Here is a 26148-nt window from a genome sequence, read left to right on the forward strand (position 1 = left end):
TGTGTGTGTGTGTGTGTGTGTGTGTGTGTGTATATATATATATTCCTTTCTTGATTAGAGTAAATGAGCCAATGGGTCGATTATTTTCAGCTCACTCCACTACTAAACGTCATTCCTGGCTGATGAATGACACACGGCCTCCTCTCAGCTCCCACTGGGTCTTTTAAGCAGCAATGCATCTCAAGCATCAGACATTTTTTTCCTGTGTTTTCATTCTCTTTCTGGTTTAAACTTAATGTGATTTATTCTGACTGACCTTGAAATTATTTTAACGTGTGGTTATTAGCATTTACTGTCTGCTTAGCTCTACTTGGTGATATTAATAACATTTCACTTGTGTTTTCTACACCAGTTATTTGTCTTGTTGCTTACAAAACACTGGACCGAGCAGCTCAGAGGAGGTGGCGTTGGCCTTCCTCACATTGGAGGGTACATGCCCATCATGATGGGGAGTTGTGGCTAGCAGGTGCTTGGTTACATTGCATCCCAGTCAGGAAGCAGAGAGAGATAAATGCTGGTGTTCACTTGTTTCTCCTTGTTCTTTCATCCTAGCCCAAGTACAGGAAATAGAGGCTCCCACATGTGGGCAGCTCTTCCTACATCTAAGAACCTCATCTACAGATGTCTCACAGATAGGACCAGGAGATTTGTTGCCACGTCGATTCTAAATCCTATCAAGTTGACAATCGAGATGAACCCTCCCTGTCACCTTTGGAAGGTTTTCAGAAGACTTGCATCTATGCCCCTGTGTGTTCCGCCTGTGAACCTGCCTTCCAGCATCCATTCCCACCTCTCTGTGTATTCAGGTCTTCATTTGTACCACATCGTGATGTCTGCATCAAGAATTCATGACATAGCGCAGAGGGTGCAGAACACTGTCCTAGCAGATACAAGGCCCTCTATCCAACTGGATTAAAAAAATTGTAATTTGAAAAGTGAACAAATATGTAAATAGCCTTAATACAAGAAATGATCATACAAGCTATAGGAGTAATATCTAGAAAGAGATCACCTTGAGTGTTGGTAGCTATGGACTAGAACAGCCAGGTTTTTGGTTTTTTTTTTTTTTTTTTTTTCAGAAAGATTGGACTTAGGTACCTTCAGATCTTTCCCACTGGTTCAGACCCTTCCTTATCACTTCAAAAGGAAAACATTGAAGCTGGGCAAGCTGGTACCTGTCTGTAATCACATTACTCAGGAGACCATTTGTAGGTAGGGGATTTGTAAGTTCAAGACCAGCTTGGACTATAGCAAGACCTTGTCCCACATCATCATGTGTGTGTGTGTGTGTGTGTGTGTGTATTATATACACACACATATATATAATATATAATCTAAATATATATTAGATTATAAGAGAGCGTTCTGACTGGAGCTAAAGGTTTGGGCTGTCATGTCTGGCACCCCCCCCCTCCAGCTCTTGGGTTGTCTTGTTCTTTAGGGAAAAGAACCTACTGTCACCCTTGTTCCTTTGTATGTAGGCATCTTCTGGACATTTTCAATAGTTTTCTCCCCTGTGGCTTCAGACAATTTGAGAATGGTGTGCCGTGATGTGGTTTTCATCATCTTTCCTGTGCTGAGGGTCTGGGAGTTTTTCTAATCTCTGGTTTTATAGCTTTAATCAAAATGAAGGAGTTTGGTTGGTTTTTGGGATGGGGTCTTGCTAAGTAACACTGGCGGGCCTGGAGCTCATAGAGATCTGCCTGCCTCAGCCTCCTGAATTCCGGGATTAAATTAGGAGCTATTTGTTTCTTTTTTCTGTCCCTGTACCCCAAACCTTCTCTGGATGTCAGGTCTGTCTGTGTAACTCCCTGTGTCAGTGCATCTGTCAGATTGCTTGCTGCTGCCGTACAGCTCAGTGCTGCTCTCTTCATTTTCTCCACCCTCATTTCTCTGTTTCCACCTCAGTTGGATTATACTGGTATTTCCTCAAGTTCTCTTAGCTTGCCTGTATTGTCACCTTTTGATCCTGTTGTCAAGTCAGGAGCATAGGCCCCAATCCCTCACATCTATCCCAGCCCCAAGGCCTGGTCTGGACTTCAAATCCCAGCAGGCCAGGTCCTGACCCCTCACTGGGGGTGGGATTAGGACCACTCCCCAGGGTATTTAAGTGATCCCCCAAAAGAGGAACACATGGTCTCCCTTTCTTCCTCCCGGGGGTCACGTTCCGTGGCTTCCCGGTTCCCCCTCGGGGCCACCCGAGAGCACAGATCTCCCATTAAACCTGGATATTTCTTAATTTGGCTTGTTTTGATTTGGCTTGATTGGGAATTTTTGCGTCGTCAGGGAGCTCACGTTAAGAAATATTTCTAACACCTATCCCTGTTTTATTTTTTGTTGTACACTTGGTAATTCTTTTTTATACAAATCTGGCTTGGGCATTTTCCTTTTCTGTTCTCTACTCTCATTTTTCTCCTCTTTTTTTTTTTTTTTTCTTTTGTTAGATATTGTCTCCCTATGTAGTACAGGGTGACCTCAAAGTTGAGACCCTCCTGCCTCCATCTCCCAAGTGCTGGAGACATAGGCCTGTGCCACCACAGTTGGCAGATCTGGGTGTTTTTAAAATACAGCTTGTGTGCCTTTATTAATTCTTGAACACCTGGAATACAATTAACAATTGTTTTGATGTCATCTATACTAATTCTATTACTTGTTTTTCTGGGTATTTTTGATTTTTTTTTTCATTACTACTGGTTCTGGTTTCTTGCTCTTTGTATGTCTGCATTTTTTATCGAATCTTGGATATTGTGATATTTGTTTTGTTTTGTTTTTTTTTCAAGACAGGGTTTCTCTGTGTAACTATCCCGGTTGTCCTGAAACTCACGCTGTAGATCAGGCTGGCCTTGAACTCACAGAGATCCATCTGCCTCTGCCTTCCGAGTACTGGAATTAAAGGAGTGTGCTACCACTGCCTGACTGGATATTGTGATTTTTTTTCCTAAGATTTATTTTTGTAATTTTTAATTCTCTCTCTCTCTCTCTCTCTCTGTGCGCGTGCGTGCGTGCGTGCGTGTGTGTGTGTGTGTGTGTGTGTGTGTGTGTGAGTATATGCATGTAGGTGGCCACAGAGGCCGGCGGCATCAAATGCCCTGTAAGTTGGAGTCATAGGTGGCTGCAGACCATCTGATATTGGGGCTTGAACTCTCGAAGAACAGTATGAGCTCTTAATCCCTGAACCATTTCTCCAACCCAAAATATTATGGATTTTATCTAATAAATGACCTAGGCATTTTTGTATTATATTCTTTTTAATTAAAAATGTTATATTTAACACATGTATGTAGGGAAATATGAGGACAACTTGTGGGATTCCATCTGTCCTTCCAGCATGTGGGTCCCAGGGACTGAACTTAGGTCTTCACCCTTGGTGCTCAGTGCCTACTGAGATGATACCTTGCTGTCCTGTGAATGTTCTGGGACACAGTAGTTTTCACATGCTACAGTAAAGTTTTCTAAGTGCTCCATCCTCTTGCCATGTTAAGTCTTTCTCTGTGAGTCTGGGGGACAAGACATGTTGCTGGTTCTGAGTGGGGTCCAGATTCTATCCTCTCTGGACCCCATAGTTGACTCCCAGCTCTTGGGCATTTTCCTCACATAGATGTATACTGGTTGGTCTTCATCAAAGATTTGGCTGGTTGACTAGCCCCTGTCAGTTTTCTGTTGCCATAACTCAATGCCACAGCCTGGATATTCTTAATAGATGCGTATTCAGCACACAGTTGCGGATGCTGGAAACCATCAAGGCATCTGGTGTTTGCATCTTGCTGCAGCATAGCATGCAGAGGGCCTCATCTCACAGTGAAACAGAGCAGTTACTCTGGCTTACAAGTTTGTCCTATTCTTGGGGAGCTATTAATGTCACCACAGGGACTCTACTAATTCTTATTACCTCCTAGAAGAGCTCTCAGGGGTGTGGTCAAACCACCACAGCCCTCCCAAGTTCTCTTTCTATACATCTCTCTCCTCTCTAGTCTTCTACCCTATGAACTCTGGCCTTTGGTTTTCCCACAATAACATGGCTTTTATTTTGTTTTTGTTTTTTGTTTTGTTTTTTGAGACAGAGTTTCTCTGTGTAACTCTGGCTGTCCTGGAACTTGCTCTGAAGACCAGGCTGGCCAAAGTTACAGAGATCTGTCTGTCTGCCTCTGCCTCCCGAGTGCTGGAACTAAAGGTGTGTGCCACCACTGCCCAGCTAACATGGTTTCTGGTTTCCACACACAACCGGTTTCATTTCCGCAGTGTGTCTTCAGCATAGGTCCCCTTTCTAACACCTGGAAATCCCAGGGCATAAGCTATGGACTTCATAGGACCCTCTGTCTATCTCCTTCTGTGGACCGTTGTCCTTCACCCGCTGTGTGGTAGCTGGTAAACCTGCTTCACATGGACTTTTCTTCTGCGTTTTCGAGGGGGGTGAACGTACCTGCCATCCTCTTGGTCAGCCGCAGAAAACCCCTTTAGGAGCAGAGGTCTGATCTCCATCTTCATGATTATTGGGGGGAAATTTTCACTCCCTCCTCCTTTTTAGGGCTTCTCAAGGGCTGTTAAAGAGAATAGATTGGCCGGGCATGGCGGTACATGCCTCCCAGGACAAGGAAGGCAGAGACAGGCAGGTCTCTATAAATTAAAAATCTTGGTTCACAAATTGAGTTTCAGATTAGTCAAAGCTACACAGTGAGACCCTGTCTTTAAAAAAAGAAAAGAAGAACCGGGCATGGTGAGTCTTTAATCCCAGCACTCCGGAGGCAGAGTCAGGTAGATCTCTATGAGTTCAAGGTCAGCCAGGTCTACAGAGTGAGTTCCAGGACAGGCAGGGCTACACAGAGAAACTCTATCTTGAAAAATCAGAAAAGAAAACTAGAGTCCATCTTTGTTGAGCACTTCCCATACACTCGGCTGTCTGTGTCAGCTGTTAAAACGTGGACGCTCCATCTCTGCACCAGGTGAGCTTCAGACCCAGGGAGAGGACGACAGGGCCGGACTTGTGGAAAGTGACTGGAAAGGCTCCTGATGCCAGCCCCTGATCTCCATCCATGCACACACACGGCACTCATGTAACACCCACCCACAGGATATGATTAGATTAGAATCTGTGGCCTTTTGTGGACAGCAGGGAATTAGTCCCTAACCAGGGCCAGGTTGTCCAGCCTTTCCTTAACACTGTGTTTCTTCCCTGTGAACGAGCAGGACTGAATCCGGACTCTGGGTGCCTGTCCTCCTTAGCTTTCTGTGGCTGTGATAAACACCACAGTCAAAAGAAGCAACATGGGCAGGAGAGAGTTCATTTTGCCTTACAGCTTACCAGCCCATGGTGGAGGGAACCATATAGGAACTTGAGGCAGGAGCTTGAAGACAGAAACTGAAACAGACCCCATTCAGAGACCTTTCTAATAACCCGGGGAATGCCTGCTGGGGTAGCATTGCCCACAGTGAGCTAGGCCTCCTCCAGCCATTAGCAATCAAGAAGTTGCCCCTACAGACCTGCCCACTGGCCAGTCTGATCTAGCAAGTCCTCAGTTAAGGATCCCTCTTCCAAGGGGTTTCTAATTTGTGTTAAGTTGACAAAAACTGACCACCAGAGCCTGCAATCTCCCGGACAATCTCCCGGATCTGCCTTCTTTCCATGGGAACTTTTTTCCCCTGCTTGAGCTCTGGCCCTGCTGTCAGATCTGATTTCGTTTTCTCTTTTAATTTTGGGATGTAATGAGTATGTTAGAGCATGGAGTACAATAGATGAGTCACATCTTATGTTGGCAGATGAGTGTTTCGATGAGCTTGTACATTTTCAAAAGCAAATGTTAAATGGTTAATGGGAAGGAGTGGGACAGAAGGTCAAGGGTAACAGAAAGCCACAATTACTGTTAATAAGTCTGCCCTGTATTTTCAAGGGAGCTCTTCAACATAAGCTAGGTCAATTACCATTTTAGTTGTTTAGAGGAGGGCAAGGTTGCCAGTGGCATCCAGTAGCTCTTGTTCCTAGACTGAGCAGTAAGAAGATGTGGATAATGTGTGTTCACACACCGAGTCGTGTGCAGAATAGTGTATAAAAAGGGCAAACGCTGGCCCTTATTGTCTCAAACTAACAAATCTATGGTCTGACGAAGACAGCCAAGAGCTCCAGTGCAGTGGCTAATGACAGTTTCCGTTTATTCTGTCAGCTGTTACAACCAGACCCTCCCTTGGGGGGGTACTCATGTTTAGGTGATGATCAGTACAGGTGGTACCCTGGCTAGCCCTGCTCCTCTTCAAGGGACTCGTTGCTGTAATTTCAGACACTGTCTTGTCTCCCGAGAGAGCATGTGGTCTTGCTCTGTGTGAGACATGTAAGGCGTACTGTCGTTCTGTGAGGTTCTTGTTCCAGGAGTCTCTAGCTGCCCTGCTTTCCCCCAGATGCTCAGCGAGTTGTGTATGAATAGCCCTTCTGTCCCTCGGTGGCTTCTAGCTCGGCCCGAGCACCCGAGAGTTAACCAGCGTTTACTGAGCAAGCCCTGTGCGCAGCGCAAGTACTATTTATGGAGCGTGTTCAGCAGGGTCTTTTGACCTCAAAAGCACTTTGCATCCAGAGGGGAAATGGCACAGACGGACTTAGAGCCCAGTCAGGCCCACAGAGAAAATTAGGAGATAAGCGAAGCGGTTTGTGTTCAGGGTTCTTCCTCTCCCTCTTCCTCTGTTGGAATTGGTGTCTTGAATGACCGAGGAGCTGGCATCAGACCGTTTATAGGCATGCTCTATTTTGAGATGGAGGTTGTGGTTTGGGAAGGATATGTTATAATCATTTTCAACAAATGCTCATTGAGTGTGCACAGAGAACACCAAGAAATAGAAAGGTCCCCCTCTGCTGGAAACTGGGCTCACATCTCGGAACACTGGACACGTTGAGGGTGCATAGGTGGAATTGGATATGTCTTCCTAAGGAAAAGGCACAGTCGTCAACCTTTGCAGAAGTAGGTGCTGAGCTACCACATAGTGGGGTTTAGGGCAGTGGCATATGTCAGGAAAAGGAAGAATCTTCATTTTCATTTTGTTGTGTGTATGTGTGTGTGTGTGTGTGTGTATCGTGATTTCTGTATGCCTAGAAGTCTTTTCAAATGATTACAGTGCCTCTTGAATTATTTTATTCAAGTGATAAAGACTAGGAGTTTAAACATTAACCTGGAATATCTCCGTGTGGTGGATTCTGAATGACTTCATATCCTTTATTGTACTTCTTCATACTGTTTACATTTTCAGTAACGAACATATTTTATTTTATTGGTTTATTTATTTGTTTATTTTGGTTTTTCAAGACAGAGTTTCTCTGCAGCTTTGGTGCCTATCCTGGAACTCCCTCTGTAGACCAGGCTGGCCTTGAACTCACAGAGATCCACCTGTCTCTCCCTCCTGAGTGCTGGGATTAAAGGTGTGTACCATCACCTGACTATATGTTATTTTATAAATAGAAGATGGAAGTGTTTGGGTGAAACTTCTCCCGCAGAGATGGCTGTTGCTGTCTTTTTGCACGTTTCCTGTAGTCTAGATGTAGTACACCATCTTTCCCTGTTCTGTCTCCCAGTCCCCAGCACAGCTCTCATAAGGTTTATTATGAATCTCTGTTGTCGGCTGGACAGACAGAACAAAGCCACTTGCTCCTGGCTTCTGCCTCCCTTCACTTTAGCAGTTCAGCTTGGAAGCAGGAGGAATCTGACCACTAACTGTCCAGCTGCACTGTGAAGACTGCTTAGCAAACTCAGTTATGCCTATTGGGTTATAATTATGTCTGTCAGTGTGGGCTCTGAGCTCTTGTTTTTAAGCGCCCTAAGAATACTTTGCTATGTCTTTATATTTAGCTCTGTTGGGGAAGCAATTAGACTTCCCCACCTCCCCATCTGGTGCAGTGAAGACTAACTCATCTGTTTGGCTTACTTTGTATGAGAGACTTGAAGTCTCTAAGGCATCTGCAATTTGGATGAAGTAGCTAAATCCTATCCCATTTCTCCCAGATTTTATTCTTGGAATCTGTGTCCCCTTGTTAATTATGAATTTAATTATGCAGAAGAGTAATAAAGGATTGGATAGCCTATCAGAGTGCTCATCTCGGATTCCGCCTATTTTAACAGTCACCAATTGCCTGTAGCTCTTCCTGTAGGGACAGGGCCTTATGAGACTTCTCCCATCCATGCTGAGATTTCAGCCAGTGTTGTCATTGTGGAGGGCTCCTTTAGGTGGACGTAATGTTAAGATTTTGTGGTGCAACGCCTGGTCATATATAGAAGATGCTACCTCGGAGCAACTATCCTGGTCTTCTAGCTTTCAGTCTTTCTGCTCCTCTTGGTGATGTACCCTGAGCCGTAGGTGTGGGGGTTGTGTTGTAGATATATCAGTTGGGGTTGGGCACTCCATGATCAATTGTTGAGGAACACTAAATGGATTCAACAGGATGCACACACAGACAGACACACACTTAAAAGAAGAGGTTGCAAAGTTGAGAGGGAATAAGGGGTTGGGCGGTAGTGGTGCATGCCTTTAATCCCAGCATTCGGGAGGTGGGAGGCAGAATAAGGGAAACAGAAAGAGTTGGAGAGGGACGAGTTTGAAATGGAAATTATGTAAACAGAGCACTCGTAATGGCATTCTTAAAATAACAAATGTAAAAAGGTAATAAAGGTCTGAATATTTGAGGAAAGCAAGGACTGCTGGGAAGGTTGACATTTCTAAACAAATTTCATTTCCTTTTCCCTAATAGCATGTCTTTGATGACCTCAGTGGCTCGGTGTCCTTATCCTGGGTTGGAGACAGCACTGGGGTAAGTAATATACTAAACTCTTCCAGTCAACCCAGATAATGTAGGTTGTGTACACTAAATATTTTCTAAACGTGTCTTTAGCCTTAGTCACAGAAAATGTGTTTTCAGGACAGACTTTCAGGAAATTGTAGTTGGTTTGGCTTTGCTGAAGAACTGGGAAGCAGTTGAAAGTAGTCTTAAGACTACTGTTACCCTGCTTGATAAGTACAGTGTGGGGGGGTAGGAATTAATTAACAGATTAATTAATGACTACATTAGTGCAGAGTACATGACAGCAAACCAGAAAATCGTGGAAGCCCAGGTTTTGGTTTTGGAACACAGGTTATCAGGGCTAAGAAGATGCCCAATGGTCCATAGCAGCAAAAGACACCTTTTGTCCCTGGATCCCTTAACATCAAGAGGAGTGAGAAAAGGAAGCAGGGAGTTGCTGTTACCTGAGAAGGGAACCTTTCAAGGAACCTCCACGTAGAAGCAGAAAAGGGGACACAGTGCATCTTGGCATTTTCCCTCCAGTCTGTATTTTTCCTCTGCCCTTTCCAATAGTGTATTGAAGGACTGTGGTATCTGTGGGCCCATGCCAGCTCGACATGTTGTCTGCCCTTAAAACAAATAGGTATAGTGTTGGTGCACACGCCTGTAACCCAGCACTTGGGAGGCTGGGGCAGAAGGATCTGGAGTTGAAGGTTAGCGTGGGCTACATAGGAGACCCTATCTTTTTTTTTTTTTTAAATATTTATTTATTTATTGTGTATACAATATTCTGTCTGTGTGTATGCCCAAAGGCCAGAAGAGGGCACCAGACCCCATTACAGATGGTTGTGAGCCATCATGTGGTTGCTGGGAATTGAACTCAGGACCTTTGGAAGAACAGGCAGTGCTCTTAACCTCTGAGCCATCTCTCCAGCCCCCCTATCTTTTTTTTTAATTCATACTTTTTTAATATTTATTTATTATGTATACAATATTCTTTCTGTGTGTATGCCTGAAGGCCAGAAGAGGGCACCAGACCTCATTCCAGATGGTTGTGAGCCACCATGTGGTTGCTGGGAATTGAACTCAGGACCTTTGGAAGAGCAGGCAATGCTCCTAACCACTGAGCCATCATCTCTCCAGCCCAGAGACCCTCTCTTTAAAAAATAAATAAATAAATGTACCACTGGTCACTATGTGGAGATGTAGATGCAGGAACTTTGGGTCTTTGAGCAGGGCTTGGCATCACTGGCTCCGTTATCTTGGGGGTGGTGTTCGATATCAAAGCCTACATCAGTGTGAGGTACACGGGAACAGTACCAGTACAGCTTTGGTTTTGGAGAGCAGGTTGTCATGGCTGAAGAGGTGCTCAGTGGGTGAAGGGTGTGCTGTGCTGGCCTGAGGACCCAGGTTTGGATCCCCAGCACCCATGGAAGAAGCTGCACATGGGTTGGAGAGATGGCTCAGCAGTGAGGAGCACACAGGGCTCTCGCAGAGGACCTGCTTCCTGTCCCTAGCAGTGATGTCAGCGGGTTTACAACACCTAGGCCTCCAGCTGCAGGAGGTCCAAGGCCTCTGGCCTCTGAGGACATCTGTGTCCCTGTACCCCCACACAGGCACACATACGCACTTAATTTAAAATTGGAAAGAAAATTGGAAAGAAATGGCTGGATGTGGTCACACACGCTTATAATCCTACTACCAGTGAGGCGGAGGCAGGAGGACCCCCAGAAATCGCTGACTAGGTCGTGTTATCTACTCAGGCAGTGCCAGGTTCAATGAGAAAACCTATTTCACAAAATAATGCGGAGAGCAACAGAAGGGGATACCCATGTTGACCTGTTGCCTCCACACGCGTACATATGCACACATACATGAACATAGACACATACACCCTATATATACATAAGCAAAGCAAACTGTTTTTTATAATTACCGTTTCAGCTTTCAGTAGAATGTCCTTAAGTGTATCTCAATTTTGACTTATGCCCTAAGTTCTATGATTTATTCATTGAGCTGAGAAAGTTGGTAACTCTAGGTGTTTTGTTTTCAAGCACAGTTCCATGTAGCCCCAGTAGCCTTAAATTACAGCATGGTTTAAGTTGGCCTTGAACTCCTGATCCTATGTTTCCACCCCCTCGTGCTGGGATTACAGGTGTGTGTACACCATGCCTAGCTAAGATTTCTTATTATTATTTGGACTCTTGATACTTTCTAGATGCCTGCACTAATTTATCTAGAACCTCTTTCTCATGCATATTTTTGCATAGAAAAATAATTTTATACAAGATGAATTCCATGAAGAACTAGCAACTCGGAGCAAAAAAACACACAGATATGTGATACAGTGACCACCCACAGTGTGCTGACCTCTGAGGGCAGAAAAGAGAGTGTATTTTACGGTAATATAAATACAAATTAGATAAATCCTTCCTTTATTATATGTATTTGAGCATTCTTAACTCACAGCTTCAACTGTAGGCCACAGAATAAGACGGGCACCTCACAACCCTGGCCTGTGGTCCTTTCTGGTTTTTGGATATGTTGCATTATAGGTTCCTAGGAAGCAGGGCTGGCATCAGTCTTTGAAGTACAGTTTAGCGTTGTCATCTATCAACATGTGGTGGCCATGTCTTTCTTTTCTTACTGACAGTGCTTCTGTCCCTCCCCAGGTTATTCTCGTCCTGACTACTTTCCAGGTGCCACTGGTGATTGTGAGTTTTGGACAGTCCAAGTTATATCGAAGGTGAGATGGATGACATCCAGGGACATTTGACCAAGTGATGCTCTAGGGTCGGAGGCTCCACCTTTTATGGTCACAGTAGTTCAACAGTTAACTTCGGTTCTAAAATTCCAGCAGACTGGGATGCTTAGCCCACTACTTTTGGATGACAACTTAGCAACCTAAAGAAAATGAGGAGAAATTTAACTTGAAGGCAGTGAGTTGACCTGCCAGAGGGGTAGAATAAGGCAAGTTGAAGGGAGAGTCTGCAGGTGTGCATGTCCACCTTAATCCCATGGGTTTTTACTGGCAGCAAGGCAGTGTGGATTTTCTGCATATATATATATATATATATATATATATACACACACACACACACACACACACACACACACATATATCACATTATATATGTTATATATTTCTATATACATGTCTTTTTTTTTTCTTTTTTTTTTTTAAATTTATTTATTTAGTATGTATACAGTGTTCTGTCTGTCTGTCTGCTTGCAGGCCAGAAGAGGGGACCAGATCTCATTACAGATGGCTGTGAGCCACCATGTGGTTGCTGGGAATTGAACTCAGGACCTCTGGAAGAACAGCCAGTGCTCTTAACCTCTGAGCCATCTCTCCAGCCTATATACATGTCTTTATCTAATGTTTTGACGTCTAAACAGGTTGTTTCTATATAAGATGATCATTTCTGCATAAGAAGGAGCTGCTCACATCATGCTCCCTCAGTTTACCTCATTACTGCAGTTATACTAGATGAGGGTGAAAACATTATCTGTGACATCCGCACATCTTCTGCAGCTTACATAGTAGGCTCTCTTTCTCAGCAGGATCGAGAACAGCTAACACTCCAAAATAAGTAATTATCGTCTTTTTCATGTGTATCACCCCGTCTCCTCCTAAGTGATTATCGTCTTTTTCATGTGTATCACCCCGTCTCCTCCTAAGGAACTTAAATGAATCACAAAGTCCCAGCAGCCATTCGCAGAAACACCACAAGATCCAGAAGCCTCTGGGAGCCCTGCGAGGGTCTAAGCTTTCTTCACTTGACTGTTCCACAGCTGGTCTGTGACCCAGGTGCAGGGAACTGAGGTTGACACTCTGCAATGCGTCAACCCAACTTCCCTCTCCCAGAAGGTGTGACCTTTGACTTCTGCCCCATGGCCTGGAGCCAGAGTTTTCTATTCAGCATGGCAATGTAAAATAAGCAAATACTCCTTTAGGCCAGGAAGAAGTCGCATCTTGGAATTGCCAGAAACTCCATGAAAGTTGGACACTGCATTCACTGGGGACTCTCTAGTCCCTGGCCAAGTTACTAATATGGAATTGGCAGGCATAAATGTTAGATGAGTGAGTGAGTGAGTGAGTGAGTGAGTGAGTGAGTGAGTGAGTGAATGCATGCATGCATGTATGTGTGCCTTGATTGCTGTCGAGTTTCTATACTGAGAACTTTGTTTCTGATAGATTAGCAGTGTACTATAGAGTCTGGCTGTAAAAAGGGCCCACAGCACACACCTTTGTTTCTGCAACTATAACAATTGCAACTAGATGAAAAGTCTTCAGTCTGGGGAGGAAAAGGTATATTTGAAACTCTACATTGATTTTAGTAGCTGTTTCTAGGATTCAAGAATCCTCGCTGTGATGAATGTCCCCCAGAACAGTTTACCACCTCAGCTTATCTTTCTCTGTAGAAGTGATATCATCATATTAGAAAGCGTTTGGAAGTTCTAAAGAGAAGAGCAGCTCACTACAGCCAAGTGCCATCTTAGTTTATTTACAGACTATTATCTTGATTTTCCCCTTCAGGGCTATATCTGTCATGCGACTGTATTGTCTTGGGAAACAACAAAGAAAAGCAAAAGGCTGCCAAGTTTGAGCTGGCAAGCAGGCTGAAGGTTGACTCTCCACACTGTCATCTGCAAATAGAATAAACTTGAACAAGTCACATGGCCTCCTAAGCCCTTTCTGTTACCTATTAAAGGAGGACAATGACAGTGTTCACCTCAGGGTCACTGTGAGGACTCTGTAATGCCTGGCATGGAGCGGGCAAGGGGGCTTGGGCTAGTGACCACAGGTGGCATGTAGCCAGCCACTGACATGGCTGCACTGGTTGTCAGAGGGAAAGTCTCCCATAATGGTTGATAAAAGGCGATTGTCTGCCCTCCAGTTCCTCCCTTACTTCTGTTAGCGGAGAAGCCACTGTCTGCAGGCCAGCATTGCTAAGTCCTGACTTCACAGGCTCTTCCCATTCCTGTTAGGAACTGCCCATAGGTCTCCTGTACTGGTCACTCTGGTTTTTGTGGGACTGTTAGTTTAATCAGTACTGTTGTGCAGTTAGTTGGAATGTAGCCATTCCCTCACTGAAACTAATGTTTCTATGCTGCACCTCCCTATCTGTGTCACTGGAATGCGCGGTCCCAGTTCTTTCTGTAGCAGCAAGTGGAAACCTCTTCTCCGACTGCTGATGGCCGCATATTTTGAAGGCTTTTTTATTGAACTCCTCCCTTTCTACGTCGGGTTATCTTCCATACATAATGCTCCAGTCGGTTTTCTTTTCTGCCCTACGAGTTCTTTTTGTTTGTGTTTGCTTTGTCTTGCACCGTGTAGCTGGAGTGGGACCTCAGAGTCCCAACAGCAGAGCCAATCAGTCCTTTCCTTCTGGGTGATGTGCTGCCCGGCCACAGCCACTGCAGGCTGACTCAGGCCTTTCACCTGGCTGAAACCCCTCTTCTGCTAACAGAGAGCAGCCCCGCTTGTTTGTGATATGGTGTCATGTTACCAAGGCTTTTTTCAATATTGCTGCCATAGTCTTGGCCAGTCACTCTGAATATTCATTCTCTCTCCTCACTGTGAGGTGAAATCGGATTCTGTCCACCCTTCCAGAGTTTAGGAGGAAACTGTTAATATGCCCTGCTGCCTTTCCACTGGGCTGGCCTGGCCTGAGATGACATTTGTTGAGCACACCAGCCAAAGGGCACCTGTTGCTTCAGGAATGGAAAAGGGAGGGGCCGTCTACTGAGAAGAGACTCTGAATGTTTCAGTTGCCCAATCAGAACTAAGACTAGAGCTGTCAGAATCGTCTCTAGCGACTCCTCCACTCCTCGGTTTTCCACAGTTTTGATGACTATAGTTTATTGATTTGCCTTTGTTCAGGAAAGCATTTGGTATGCAAATCATGGGATAGGGAAATGTGTGCCTCCTGCTGGGTAGAGTGAAGGCTCACCAGAAACACAGGAAGTGGTCTCTGCTGCCTCCATAGCCTTAGAGGAAGGATACCTGAGGAGGAATTCTTGAAGGAATAGGAGATCATAAGTTATAAGAGCACCGAATCATCAGGCCCATCGAATATTACTATGTTATATATATATAATATATATTAATATTATTACATATATACTATATAATATTACATACATTGTCTTTTGATTGTATTCACTCCCCTCCCCCACCTCCTTCCAGATCCATACCCACCCCCACACCTCCTTATCCTGACTTCCATACCCACCCAACTTTGTGTTCTCATTTTTAAAAAAAGACCATCTAGTCCACCTGGAGCATATTTGGCCTATTCTTAGAGAAAATTAGCTTCCTCTCTTTCAACAGCTATCAGTTACCAATAGCTCCTCGGCTAGGGACAGGGCCACATGACCACCACCTTCAGCTGGGGCTACATGGCCACCACCACCCTCAGCTAGGGCTGCATGGCCACCACCACCCTCTGCTAGGGACGGGGCTGCCTGACCGACTCCACTCTGTGTCCACTGCAGGTCTTGTGCATGTTGGGCCAAGGTGTGTTCTTTTTGGCTGACTCTTTAACCCTACAGTATGAATGGACTGTGGATTTTCTGCTATAAGTTCTTAATTCTTAAATTTTGCTTCTTTCCTTCTTAACGATTCTATGTTAAGTCCTCTCTCTCCCTTTGCACCTTGCTATCAGCTGTCAGGAAGTCAGGCTTAGCAAGCTTCGGCTGTATTTCCAGTCCATTCTCACTAGTAACTGCCACCTTTTGTACAACAGTACTCATGAACACAACTCAGCCCAGTCTTTGCCACGGCAGAAGACAGTATTACCTTTTCCACCGTCCAGTAACACATGTCTCATTTCTGGGACCTGATCCTGGTGGCTTTCCGCCTGTGGTTTACGTTCTGTCGTGAGTATAGAGCATTCTAGAACATTAACTCTACTCTCTTTCTGGACCTTCAATAGAATCACTTAGAGAATCATACTCACAGCAGTTCAGGTTTTCCCAGAAGGCACCTCAAGCTATCCAGTCTCTATCTCTTTTACTTATTTTCCTGTGATTGAATCACTACAACAGATCTCAACATGAAAGCAGCGAGACTGATGACTAATTAAAAACTAAGTCCAGTTGTGTAGTTTCCCTGATTAGAAGTGTTTACATGGTTCATGGTTGGTGCGTATTTCTCATGCATTCTTTATTTGCAATCTGCCTGTGTACTTAAATTGATTTGTAATTCCAAATTCAGTACTCAGGCTGCGTCTGTGACTGTAGACATAAGCAAAAAAACAAAACAAAACCCCACCCTGGTCATTTGTTTCCAGCTGAAGTTAACAGCATGGTGGTTGGAGGAAGACTAGAGCTCCGTGTAGGGTGTTTGCCTAGATGTGCTAGTCCCCACCCCCCAAACAACAACCACCACCACAAAACCCCGACAAGTAATGCTCTGCCCTGGTGTCCGCTTTCACACTATAAACAAGGATCCTTTCACAGGGGCAAGGTGCTACGTTCTTGTGCTTTTTGCTGGCAGTTTGATGTTGCCCTCCGTGTATATTGTTGATGCACTGTTGTTCTTAAACAGAAGGAAACTTAGAAGCGTCCCAAGCAGACACTTGTTAGTGCATGGTAGGTAAAACTTGACTTGAGTAAGAGTTGTTGGCCTAAATTAAAATTGGCGAAGCGGCAACACATTTTAAATCAGCTATTTTTGAACAGAAACACAGCGAAGCAAGGTTATATACTGATCGGTTGGTGAATATTATGACCAGATATTCACAGAAAACTCATACAGTATTTCCTGTAGGAGCAGTGACTCAGCATTTGCTGGGTCAGTTTTTGTTTTTGTTTGGTTTTGCCTTTTTTTTTTTTTCTCAGAAACCCTGGCTGACCTCAACCTTGCTATGCAGGCCAGGTTGTCTCAAACCCATAGAGATCCGCCTGCCTCTGCCTCCTGAGAACTGGCATCAAAGGCGTGTGCCACTATACTCAGTGGAGTCAGCATTTGTGACAGCTTCACAAAGTATAAATGTCACAACTAATCTGACAATTCAGTTAAAAATCTCAATTATTAGTCAGGAGAATGTAGCTTATTAAAATGATTTAGGAATCATGGACCTAAAGCAGAAGCCAGGTGAAAATGCCAGAATTTGATTCATATTAACCTAACTCTCACTATTCTAATCTCTTTTCCCACTGTTTGATGCTACTTCATGTTTTTATTTTTAATATTTTGTTGTGTTTTATAATTATTGGGAAAATATATTTTATGGAAATCATAAAAATATGGATGCAAAAAAAGAAACTATAGAACTGTTAGATAAAAGGAATTTGAGTGTCTAGGACCTTTCTTTTGCTTTGATTAAAAATTCTTGATAATATAGAATTGAAATTGTGTTAAAAGCAATATGCCACTATATATTTTAACAAACTTTCCATACATATGTGTTGATATGAGTACATATATACACATATACATGTTTGTTCCTTGTGACAGAATCCCACTGTGTAGCCCAGGTTGGCGCTGAACACATGGCCCTTTTGTCTTTTACCATCTACTGTGGTGAAAACGACACTGAGCCTACATCTAAAGGCTGGCACAGGAAACACTTTCCTTGTCATCCCCCACCTCTGGCTGTGACAGTCTTTCTACCCCCTCTTCCACAATGCTTCCTGTACCGTGGGAAGAGGGGGTGTGACACAGATGTTCCATTTAGGGCCGAGAGCTCCACAATCTCTTATTCATTCCGCTTTGACCAGTTGTAGGTCTCAGTATTAATTGCCATCTGCTGAAAAAGGAAGCATCTCCAAAGTGCATGAGTCTTTGAGTTTAGTAGGAAATCATTAGGAACTGGGTTAACCTGTGTCCACTCAGCAGAGTACTAGTGGCAGGTTCTTCCCTAGGCCCTACAGCCTGTCTTGCCGCAGGTTCATGGCTCCAGTGACAGTGCAGGTGTGCTGTGGGTTCCATCTTGAAGAGTGGGCTTCAAATTCAGTTGGAAACTGGCTGGTTGCTCCTATGATGTTACTGCCACCGTCGCACCAGTGGCCATATCGTTCAGGGCTGGTCATTGCTGTAGCATGTAGTGTTCACGACAGGTAAGATGATGCATAGCACTTTCCAGCACTATAAAAGCTACCTTGTCCAGAGACCTCTGTGGGTCCGGGTGTGAGACTGGGACCTCTGAGGGAATAGACCTGAGCCAGGACCTCTACAGGTCTGGGAACACCCAAGTCTGGGAACTCCAAGGCAGTAGATCAGAGCCAGAGATCTTTGCGGGACCAACCCCAAGCCAGGGACCTCAGCAGTAGTGGATCCAGACCAGGGACAGAGACAGGACTGAGCCATCAAAACCTAACCTAGGCCAGAGCAGGCCTGAGACAGTGAAATCCACAGGAGCAGACCAAAACCCAGGAGTACAGAGCGACCTTCAGGAACACACAGTGACCAGCGGAGCAACTGGAACCATGGCCCTGACTGCACCATGAGGAGCAACCATCTGAGCCTTGGATCCACTGGCACCTGGAAGACTGATCACCAGAGTCACAGACAGCCCCAACCGCACCAATCAGAGGAAAGGATGGGTAGACAAGGTAAGAACACACGCAACACCACAAAGAACAACATGACACCAGTAAAAACTAGCGACCCTACAACAGCAAGACTTGAACAACCAAATATAGATGAAGCAGAAGAAGATGTCCTAAAAATAACTTTAGGAGAATGTTTGAGGCCCTTAAAGAGGAAATGGAAAATTCCCTCAAAGAAATGGAGGGAAAGACAAAAAAATGGAAGACATAAACAAATCCCTTAAAGAAAACCAATAAAAAGCAATCAAACATATGAAACTATTCAAGACTTGAAAACTGAAATAGAGACAATAAAGAAAACACAAGTCGAGGGAATTATAGAAACAGAAATCATGAGAAAGCAGAATACAAGAGATGGAAGAGAGAATCTCAAGCGCTGAAGATAGAATAGAGGAAACCGAGTTATCAAAGAAATCATTAAATCTAACAAAAGCTTAACACAAAATATTCAGGAAATGTGGGACACCATGAAAAGACCAGACCTAAGAATAATAGTTATAGAAGAAAAGAGTTCTCAAAAGCACAGAAAATATATTTAACAAAATCATAGAAGAAAACTTTCCCAACCTAAAGAAAGATATGCCTATGAAGATACAAGAAGCTTACAGAACACCAAATAGACTGTAACAAAATAAAAGTCCCCTCACCACATAATAATCAAAACACTAAACATACAGAATAAAGAAAGAATATTAAGAGCTGCAAAGGAAAATGGCCAAGTAACATATAAAGGCAGACCTATCAGAATTACACCTGATTTCTCAATGGAGACAGTGAAGGCCAGAAGGTCCTGGTCAAGCGTTATGCAGACATTAAGAGGCCACGGATGCCAGCCCAGACTACTATACCCAGCAAAACTTTCAATCACCATAGAAGGACAAAACAAGATATTCCATGACAAAACAAGATTTAACCTAGCCACAAACTCAGTCCGACACAAAGTACTAGAAGGAAATCTCCAACTCAGGTAAGATGGCTACATCAACAAAAACATAGACAATTGATGCTCTCACGGCAGCAAATCCCAAAGAAGGGAAAATACACAAAATAACATCACCAACAATGAAAAATGAATTAACAGGAGATAGCAATCACTGGTCGTTAATATCCCTTAATATAAATGGACTCAACTCACCTATAAAAAGACACAGGCTAACAGATTGGATATGAAAACAGAATCCATCCTTCTGCTACATACAAGAACCACACCTCAACTTCAAAGACAGACATTACCTCAGAGTAAAGGGTTGGGAAAAAAATTTTTCAATCAAATGGACCTAAGAAACAAGCTGGTGTAGCTATTGTAATAGCTAACAAAATAGACTTCAAACTAAAATCAATCAAAAGAGACAAGGAAGGGCATTTCATATTAATCACAGGAAAAATGATCAAGAGGAAATCTCAATACTGAACATCTATGCCCCGAATATAGGGCACCCTCATATGTAAAAGAAACACTTCTAAAGCTTAAATCATACATTAAACCCCCACATACTAATAGTGGGAGACTTCAACACTCCCCTCTCAGCACTGGACTGGCTAGAGAAAAAATGAACAGAGAAATAAAGGAACAGATGTTATGACTCAAATGGACTTAACAGACATCTATAGAATATTCCATCCAAACAAAACAATATACCTTTTTCTCAGCACCTCATGGAACCTTCTCAAAAAGACCATGTACTAGGTAACAAAACAAACCTCAACAGATACAAAAAAAAAAAAAAAAATGGAATAACCCCATGTATCTTATCAGATCACCATGGCTTAAAATTAGAATTCAACAGCAACACCAATTTCAGAAAACCCACAAACAGATGAAAATTAAACAATGCTCACCTGAAGCATCAATGGGTCAAGGAAGAAACAAAAGAAGAAATTAAAGACTCCCCAAAATTCAATGAAAATGACCACACAATATACCCAAATTTATGGGACACAAAAAAAGCAATATTAAGAGGAAAGTTCATGACACTAAATGCCTACATAAAGAAGCTGGAAAAATCCCAAACTGGTGAATTAACAGAACATTTGAAAACTTTAGAACAAAAAGAAGCAAACTCACCCAAGAGAACTAGAGGGCAGGAAATAATCAAATTGAGAGCTGAACTCAACAAAATAGAAACAAAGAAAACAATACGAAGAGTCAGTGTGACAAAGAGTTGGTTCTTCAAGAAAATCAACAAAATAGACAAACCTTTATCCAAACTAACCAAAAGGCAGAGAGAGAATATCCAATTTAACAAAATCAGAAAAGAAAAGGAGGACATAAACAACAGACACAGAGGAAATCCAGCGAATCATCAGGTCATATTTCAAAAACCTGTACTCCACAAAATTGAAAATCTTAAAGGAAATGAACAACTTTCTGGATAAATATCACTTAACCAAAATTAAATCAAGACCGGATCCATGTTTATCACCATGCAGAAAACTCAAGTCTAAATGGATCAAAGACCTCATCATAAAGCCAGCCACACAGAACCTCATAGAAGAGAAAGTGGGAAGTTCACTTGAACACATTGGCACGGGAGACCACTTCCTAAATATAACCCCAGTAGCATAGACACTAAGAGAAACAATAAATGGGACCTCCCAAAACTGAAAAGCTTCTGTAAAGCAAAGGACAGGTCGACAAGACAAAATGACAGCCTACAGAATGGGAAAAGATCTTCACCAACCCCACATCAGACAGAGTCTTATCTCCAAAATATACAAAGAACTCAAGAAGTTGGTCATCAAAAGAACAGATAATCCGATTAAAAAATGGAGTACAGAACTAAACAGAATTCTCAACAGAGGAATCTAAAATCTTAAAATGTCTGAAAGACACTTAAAGAAATGCTCAACATTCTTAGTCATCAGAGAAATGCAAATCAAAACAGTGCTGAGATTCCATCTTATACTTGTAAAAATGGCCAAGATCAAAAACACTGATGACAACTTATGCTGGAGAGGTTGTGGGGTAAGGGGAACACTCCTGCATTGCTGGTGGGAGTACAAACTGGTATAGCCCCTGAGGATATCAGTGTGGCAATTTCTCAGAAAATTAGGAAACAACCTTCCTCAAGACCCAGCAATACCACTTTTGGGTATATATCCAAATGATGCTCAATCGTACCACAAGGATATGTGCTCAGCTATGTTTATAGGAGCATTGTTTGTCATAGTCAAAATCTGGAAACAATCTAAGTGCCCCTTGCCTGAAGAATGGATAAGGAAAATGTGGTATATTTACACAATTGAGTGCTATACAGCAGAAAAAAATAACGACATCTTGAAGTTTGCAGGCAAATGGATGGAGCTAGCAAACATCATATTGAGTGAGGTAACCCAGACCCAAAAAGATAATTATCATATGTACTCACTCATAAGTGGTTTTTAAACATAAAGCAGAGAAAACCAGCCTACAAATCCCAGAGACCCTAGACAACAATGAGGACCCTAAGAGAGACATGCATAGATCTAATCTACATGGGAAGTAGAAAAAGACAAGATAGTATGAGTAATTGGGAGCATGGGGTCCATGAGAGTGAGTTGTAGGGGAGGGGAGAGGAAGGGAAGGGAGTAGAAAAAATGTACAGCTCAATAAAATAAAGCTGCCTTGTAGAGGTGAAGCTTCCCGGTCAAGACCGGCTGTATCTCTCCATGCTTCGTGACTCAAGCATGTGATGCCTTTAGCAATGGGATCTTACTGTAAAGTTTTAGAGGGTAACTGAGAGAAATGGCAAGAGCCTGTAACTTTGGGTAGCCTATATATTTTAGTGGTAATAGTTGTTTTTTTTTAATTTATTTATTTATTATGTGTACAACATTCTGCTTCCCACACACCAGAAGAGGGCGCCAGATCTCATTACAGATGGTTGTGAGCCATCATGTGGTTGCTGGGAATTGAACTCAGGACCTCTGGAAGAGCAGTCAGTGCTCTTAACCTCTGAGCCATCTCTCCAGCCCCAGTGGTAGTAGTTTTTATTTGACTTATCCCTTCTTGTGTGCTGCAGGATGCTCTGTACCTTGTGTCTTACCATATCTGATTGAGATGTTTGTGGTCATTTAAAATGGTCAACCTGGCTTAATAGGATCACCTGAGAATAAAACCTATTTATTTACTCATTTTGAGAAAGGGTCTCACTATGTAGCTCTGGCTGGCCTAGAACTTGTTATGTAGAGCAGGCTGGTCTCAAACTGGCAGAAATTTGCCTGCCTCTGCCTTCTGAGTGCTAGAATAAAGGCGTACCCAGCAAGAAGAAAGTCTCAAGGAGTTGTTTATCCCTGGCACGGTGGTGCTCACCTTTAATCCCAGCACTTGGTGGAGGCAGATCTTTGTGAGTTCTAGGCTAGCCTGGTCAACAGAGCGAGTTCCTGACAAGAGCCCTATCTCAAAACCCCTCTCCCCAAGGTTGTCTAGATCAGGTTTGCCCTTGGCATGCCTGTGCCGGATATTTCTGATGGTTAATTGATATGAGAAGATTCAACCCACTGTGAGTGGCCCCATTCCTTAAGCAAGAGTTCCAGAACTCTATGAGGAGGGACCTTAGGTAGGTTCGATTAGGACATGAGAGCAAGGCCCTTACTGATAGTGTTAGTGTCGTTTAAAAGAAACCTCAGGGCCGGGTGGTGGTGGCGCACGCCTTTAATCCCAGCACTTGGGAGGCAGAGGCAGGTGAATCTCTGTGAGTTTGAGAGCAGCCTGGTCTACAAGAGCTAGTTCTAGGACAGGCTCCAAAGCCACAGAGAAACCCTGTCTTGAAAAACCAAAAAAAAAAAAAAAGAAACCTCAGAGATCTGCTTAACCTTTCAGCCCTGCACAGTCACGATGATAGGAGGGTGGTGTAGAGATAAGTTTGATGGCATATCCCTTATCCCTGTCATAAAGTACTTGGTAGCCTGAGGCAGGAGGATATGTTACACAGTGAGTTCAAACCTGGCTACATAGCAAGCCCCCAGTTAAAAAAAGCAAATAAATAAAAGATGTAGGAATTGGACCTCAGCAAACATGGAATCTCTCAGTGCCCTGATCTTGGGCTTCTGGATCTCCAGAATATGGTATTCCTTTATCATAGCCAAATGACTTAGACAAGTTCTGTTCTACACACATTTGTGCTTGGTGACATCTTGCGCTGAAACTGTTCACGCCCATGTTCACACCACAGACATAGACTAACATGATTACTTATTCTGGGTAACCAGAAGATGTGACTGGAATTGTTATTAAGACTTATTTCTAAAGCAGATGGTTTTACAGGGTTTCCATGGTTAGCAATCATTTGATTACTGTTTACAATTATATTGTCATATGGAGTTTGAGAAATAGATTTCTTTTTCAGGATGTTTTATTGATTTCCAGTTCATGCTGGAGCATAAAGTACATCAATGGAAACCCACTGAACTCCCAGTGGTTAGCTCTACCCGTTCTCTCCACTTGCTAAGCAGCTGAACGTAGTGGAGGGTTGCCAGAGATTTTTGTTTGTTTCACCCATGTGGCCTTCTTTTTCTGGAGGGCAGGGATGTGTTTATTGTTACCAAGTTCTTAAAAAGCAAGCAGCGGTGCCAACAGGTTTGTGAAGGTTCCCTGGGGATGCTATGAAGGAAGATTTGTAAACCAGGGATAATCAAGCCACCACAGCCTCTTGGACAGTTGTCTGAGCTATTGGTGGTGTGCACCCTGCAGAGCTGTGCACTGCTATGCACGTCTCCTGCTGGCTGCCTGGAAGACAAGAAAGATCCTGTGCTCCAAAGCCAGAGATAGGGCAGTAAAGGAAACCGCTGGATAGTACCCACTCTGTCTTATTTATCTAGGAAGTGTGTGTGTGTATGTCAGAGGTAGGATGTAGAGGCGTCACCCTAGTAACTCCAAGATGTGGTTTGCTGTATCATCCTTGGAGAATGGGAGAATGCTCAAGCAGGCATAGGCATGTCCCTGTGCCTCTGGCTTCTACTGCCAAGTAGAGACTGACCAGAGAAATAATTCTCAGGTTGTAAGAAGAAAAGACTCCTCACAAATAATAGAAGTTGTCTCTAGTTTGGGGCTAAGACTTAGAGGACTGGACTGTGGTTTCAAGTTAGTCTTTAATTAGCTAGTTGACTTTTGATAAATTGCCTCCCCTTGCACAGCCGCTGTGAAACACAGGGGTCACACAGTGGTCTCCTCAACACTTTGCCTCTCTAGTATTCCTCAGTTTGATTATTTACTGAGATTTCTCCCAAAAGTTATAGTATCTTATTAAGTAATAAATGTAAACACTACGCAGATTTCCTCTGGTTCTGAGAACCTGGCTTGCAATGTGTTCACTAATAGCAGACTTTTTTTTTTTTTTTTTTTTTTGGTTTTTCAAGACAGGGTTTCTCTGTGGTTTTGGAGCCTGTCCCGGAACTAGCTCTTGTAGACCAGGCTGGTCTCGAACTCACAGAGATCCGCCTGCCTCTGCCTCCCGAGTGCTGGGATTAAAGGCGTGCGCCACCACCGCCCAGCGATAATCAGACTTTTATATATACATATTATTCTTTGATAATTTCATATGTATATATAATGATCATATAACCCCCCATTTACTCACTCTAGCCCCCCGTATCCTTCCCAATGCCACCCCCTACTAGCTTTTTCCCCCCTTTTTCTGTTTGTTTTTTTTTATAAGTCAGAAGCCAATGATTGCTGCCTGTATGTGCATGGATGTGAGCTCATTGACCAGAATATTGAGAAATTTACCACTCTTCATACCAACAAAGAAACATGCTTCTCCCTTCCCCGACAGCTATCTGCCTGTAGCTCCTCAGTACAGGGTGGGTGGGGCCTGGGGGTCCTCTCCCCATCTGTATGGTAATTTCGGCAGGCTTGATCTTGTGCTGGTAGCCATGGTTGGTGCGACTTCATGAATGTGACTGCTGTGTCACAGCCAGAATTTCCCAGCAGTCCTCTCCCCATCTTCCAGCTTTTCCTTTCTTTCCGCATTTTCTGTGATGTTCCCCAAGCGAGCATTGGCAGAGGATGGGAGCTGATGAAGATGCCCCAGTAAGGGCTGAGCATCCAGTCTCTTCTCAGCCTACTTTATGATCAAGCTTCTCCGACAAAGGCTGAAAGCCCAGCTCCCGCATCAGGTCCAGTCCCTGTAAATTGCATCAAGATTAAGTCTGAGTGTTCCGTGTCATTTTCAGGGAGTTGTCCATGGTATTAGGCCTATCATCAGACAGCTACTGATCCTCTTCTCAAAAGGCTACACATGGATTCCAGCTTCCCAGAAGCTTTATTGGAGGGAATTTTGGGGAAAACTGCAAAACCAAAAGTTGGGGTTGGTAGTTTGCTTTCTCTAACTGTAGTTTTCAGACTACTTTAGTTAGTAGTTTATGCCTGAGCTAGGGATGCTAACCTCTCACAGGAAAACATCAGAACCACAAGCACTTAATCACTGGCTTTACCATGGTAACGTGGACTCACAGGTTAGTAAGGAATTCTTCAGCTGCAGAAGCCAATTCAAACTAGCTTGACTAACAAGGAACTTGTTGATTCACATAACTAAATACAGAGAAACGTCCTGTGTTGTATGCTCTGCTTTTCTGGGATTCTAGAGTTACCTCAGTTGCCCTTTCATTGTGAAAAACATCTTTATTAATTAATTTGCATTCGCATACCACATTGTGGTGTTTCTCAGCAATGATGCTTCAACATTTGGGTCCAGATAACACCCTACTGTGGGACTGCCCTTGCATTGCAGCATGTTCAGCAACATAAAGAGTATCTGGACTGAGACAATCAAAGCTGTCCTCAGACATCCCTCAGAGTGGAGAACAAATCCACCCCATTTGGGAACCACTGGTCTGGAAGAAGGCCAAGCAGTTTTAAC

The 26148-nt window shown here is 43.5% G+C and overlaps 1 protein-coding gene across 4 annotated transcripts in view; it reads left to right on the forward strand.

The window, feature by feature from the left end:
• Sort1 (sortilin 1) overlaps positions 1–26148 on the forward strand; it is an 82443-nt gene that overhangs the window by 17826 nt on the left and 38469 nt on the right. For all 4 annotated transcript variants that reach the window (XM_057793087.1, XM_057793088.1, XM_057793090.1 and 1 more), the window contains exons 2-3: positions 8720–8779; positions 11422–11495. In XM_057793087.1, coding sequence (XP_057649070.1) covers positions 8720–8779; positions 11422–11495 — 134 coding nt within the window. The remainder of the gene's footprint in view (positions 1–8719; positions 8780–11421; positions 11496–26148) is intronic.

Source organism: Chionomys nivalis, chromosome 18 (assembly GCF_950005125.1).
Source record: "Chionomys nivalis chromosome 18, mChiNiv1.1, whole genome shotgun sequence".
NCBI lineage: Eukaryota > Metazoa > Chordata > Mammalia > Rodentia > Cricetidae > Chionomys > Chionomys nivalis.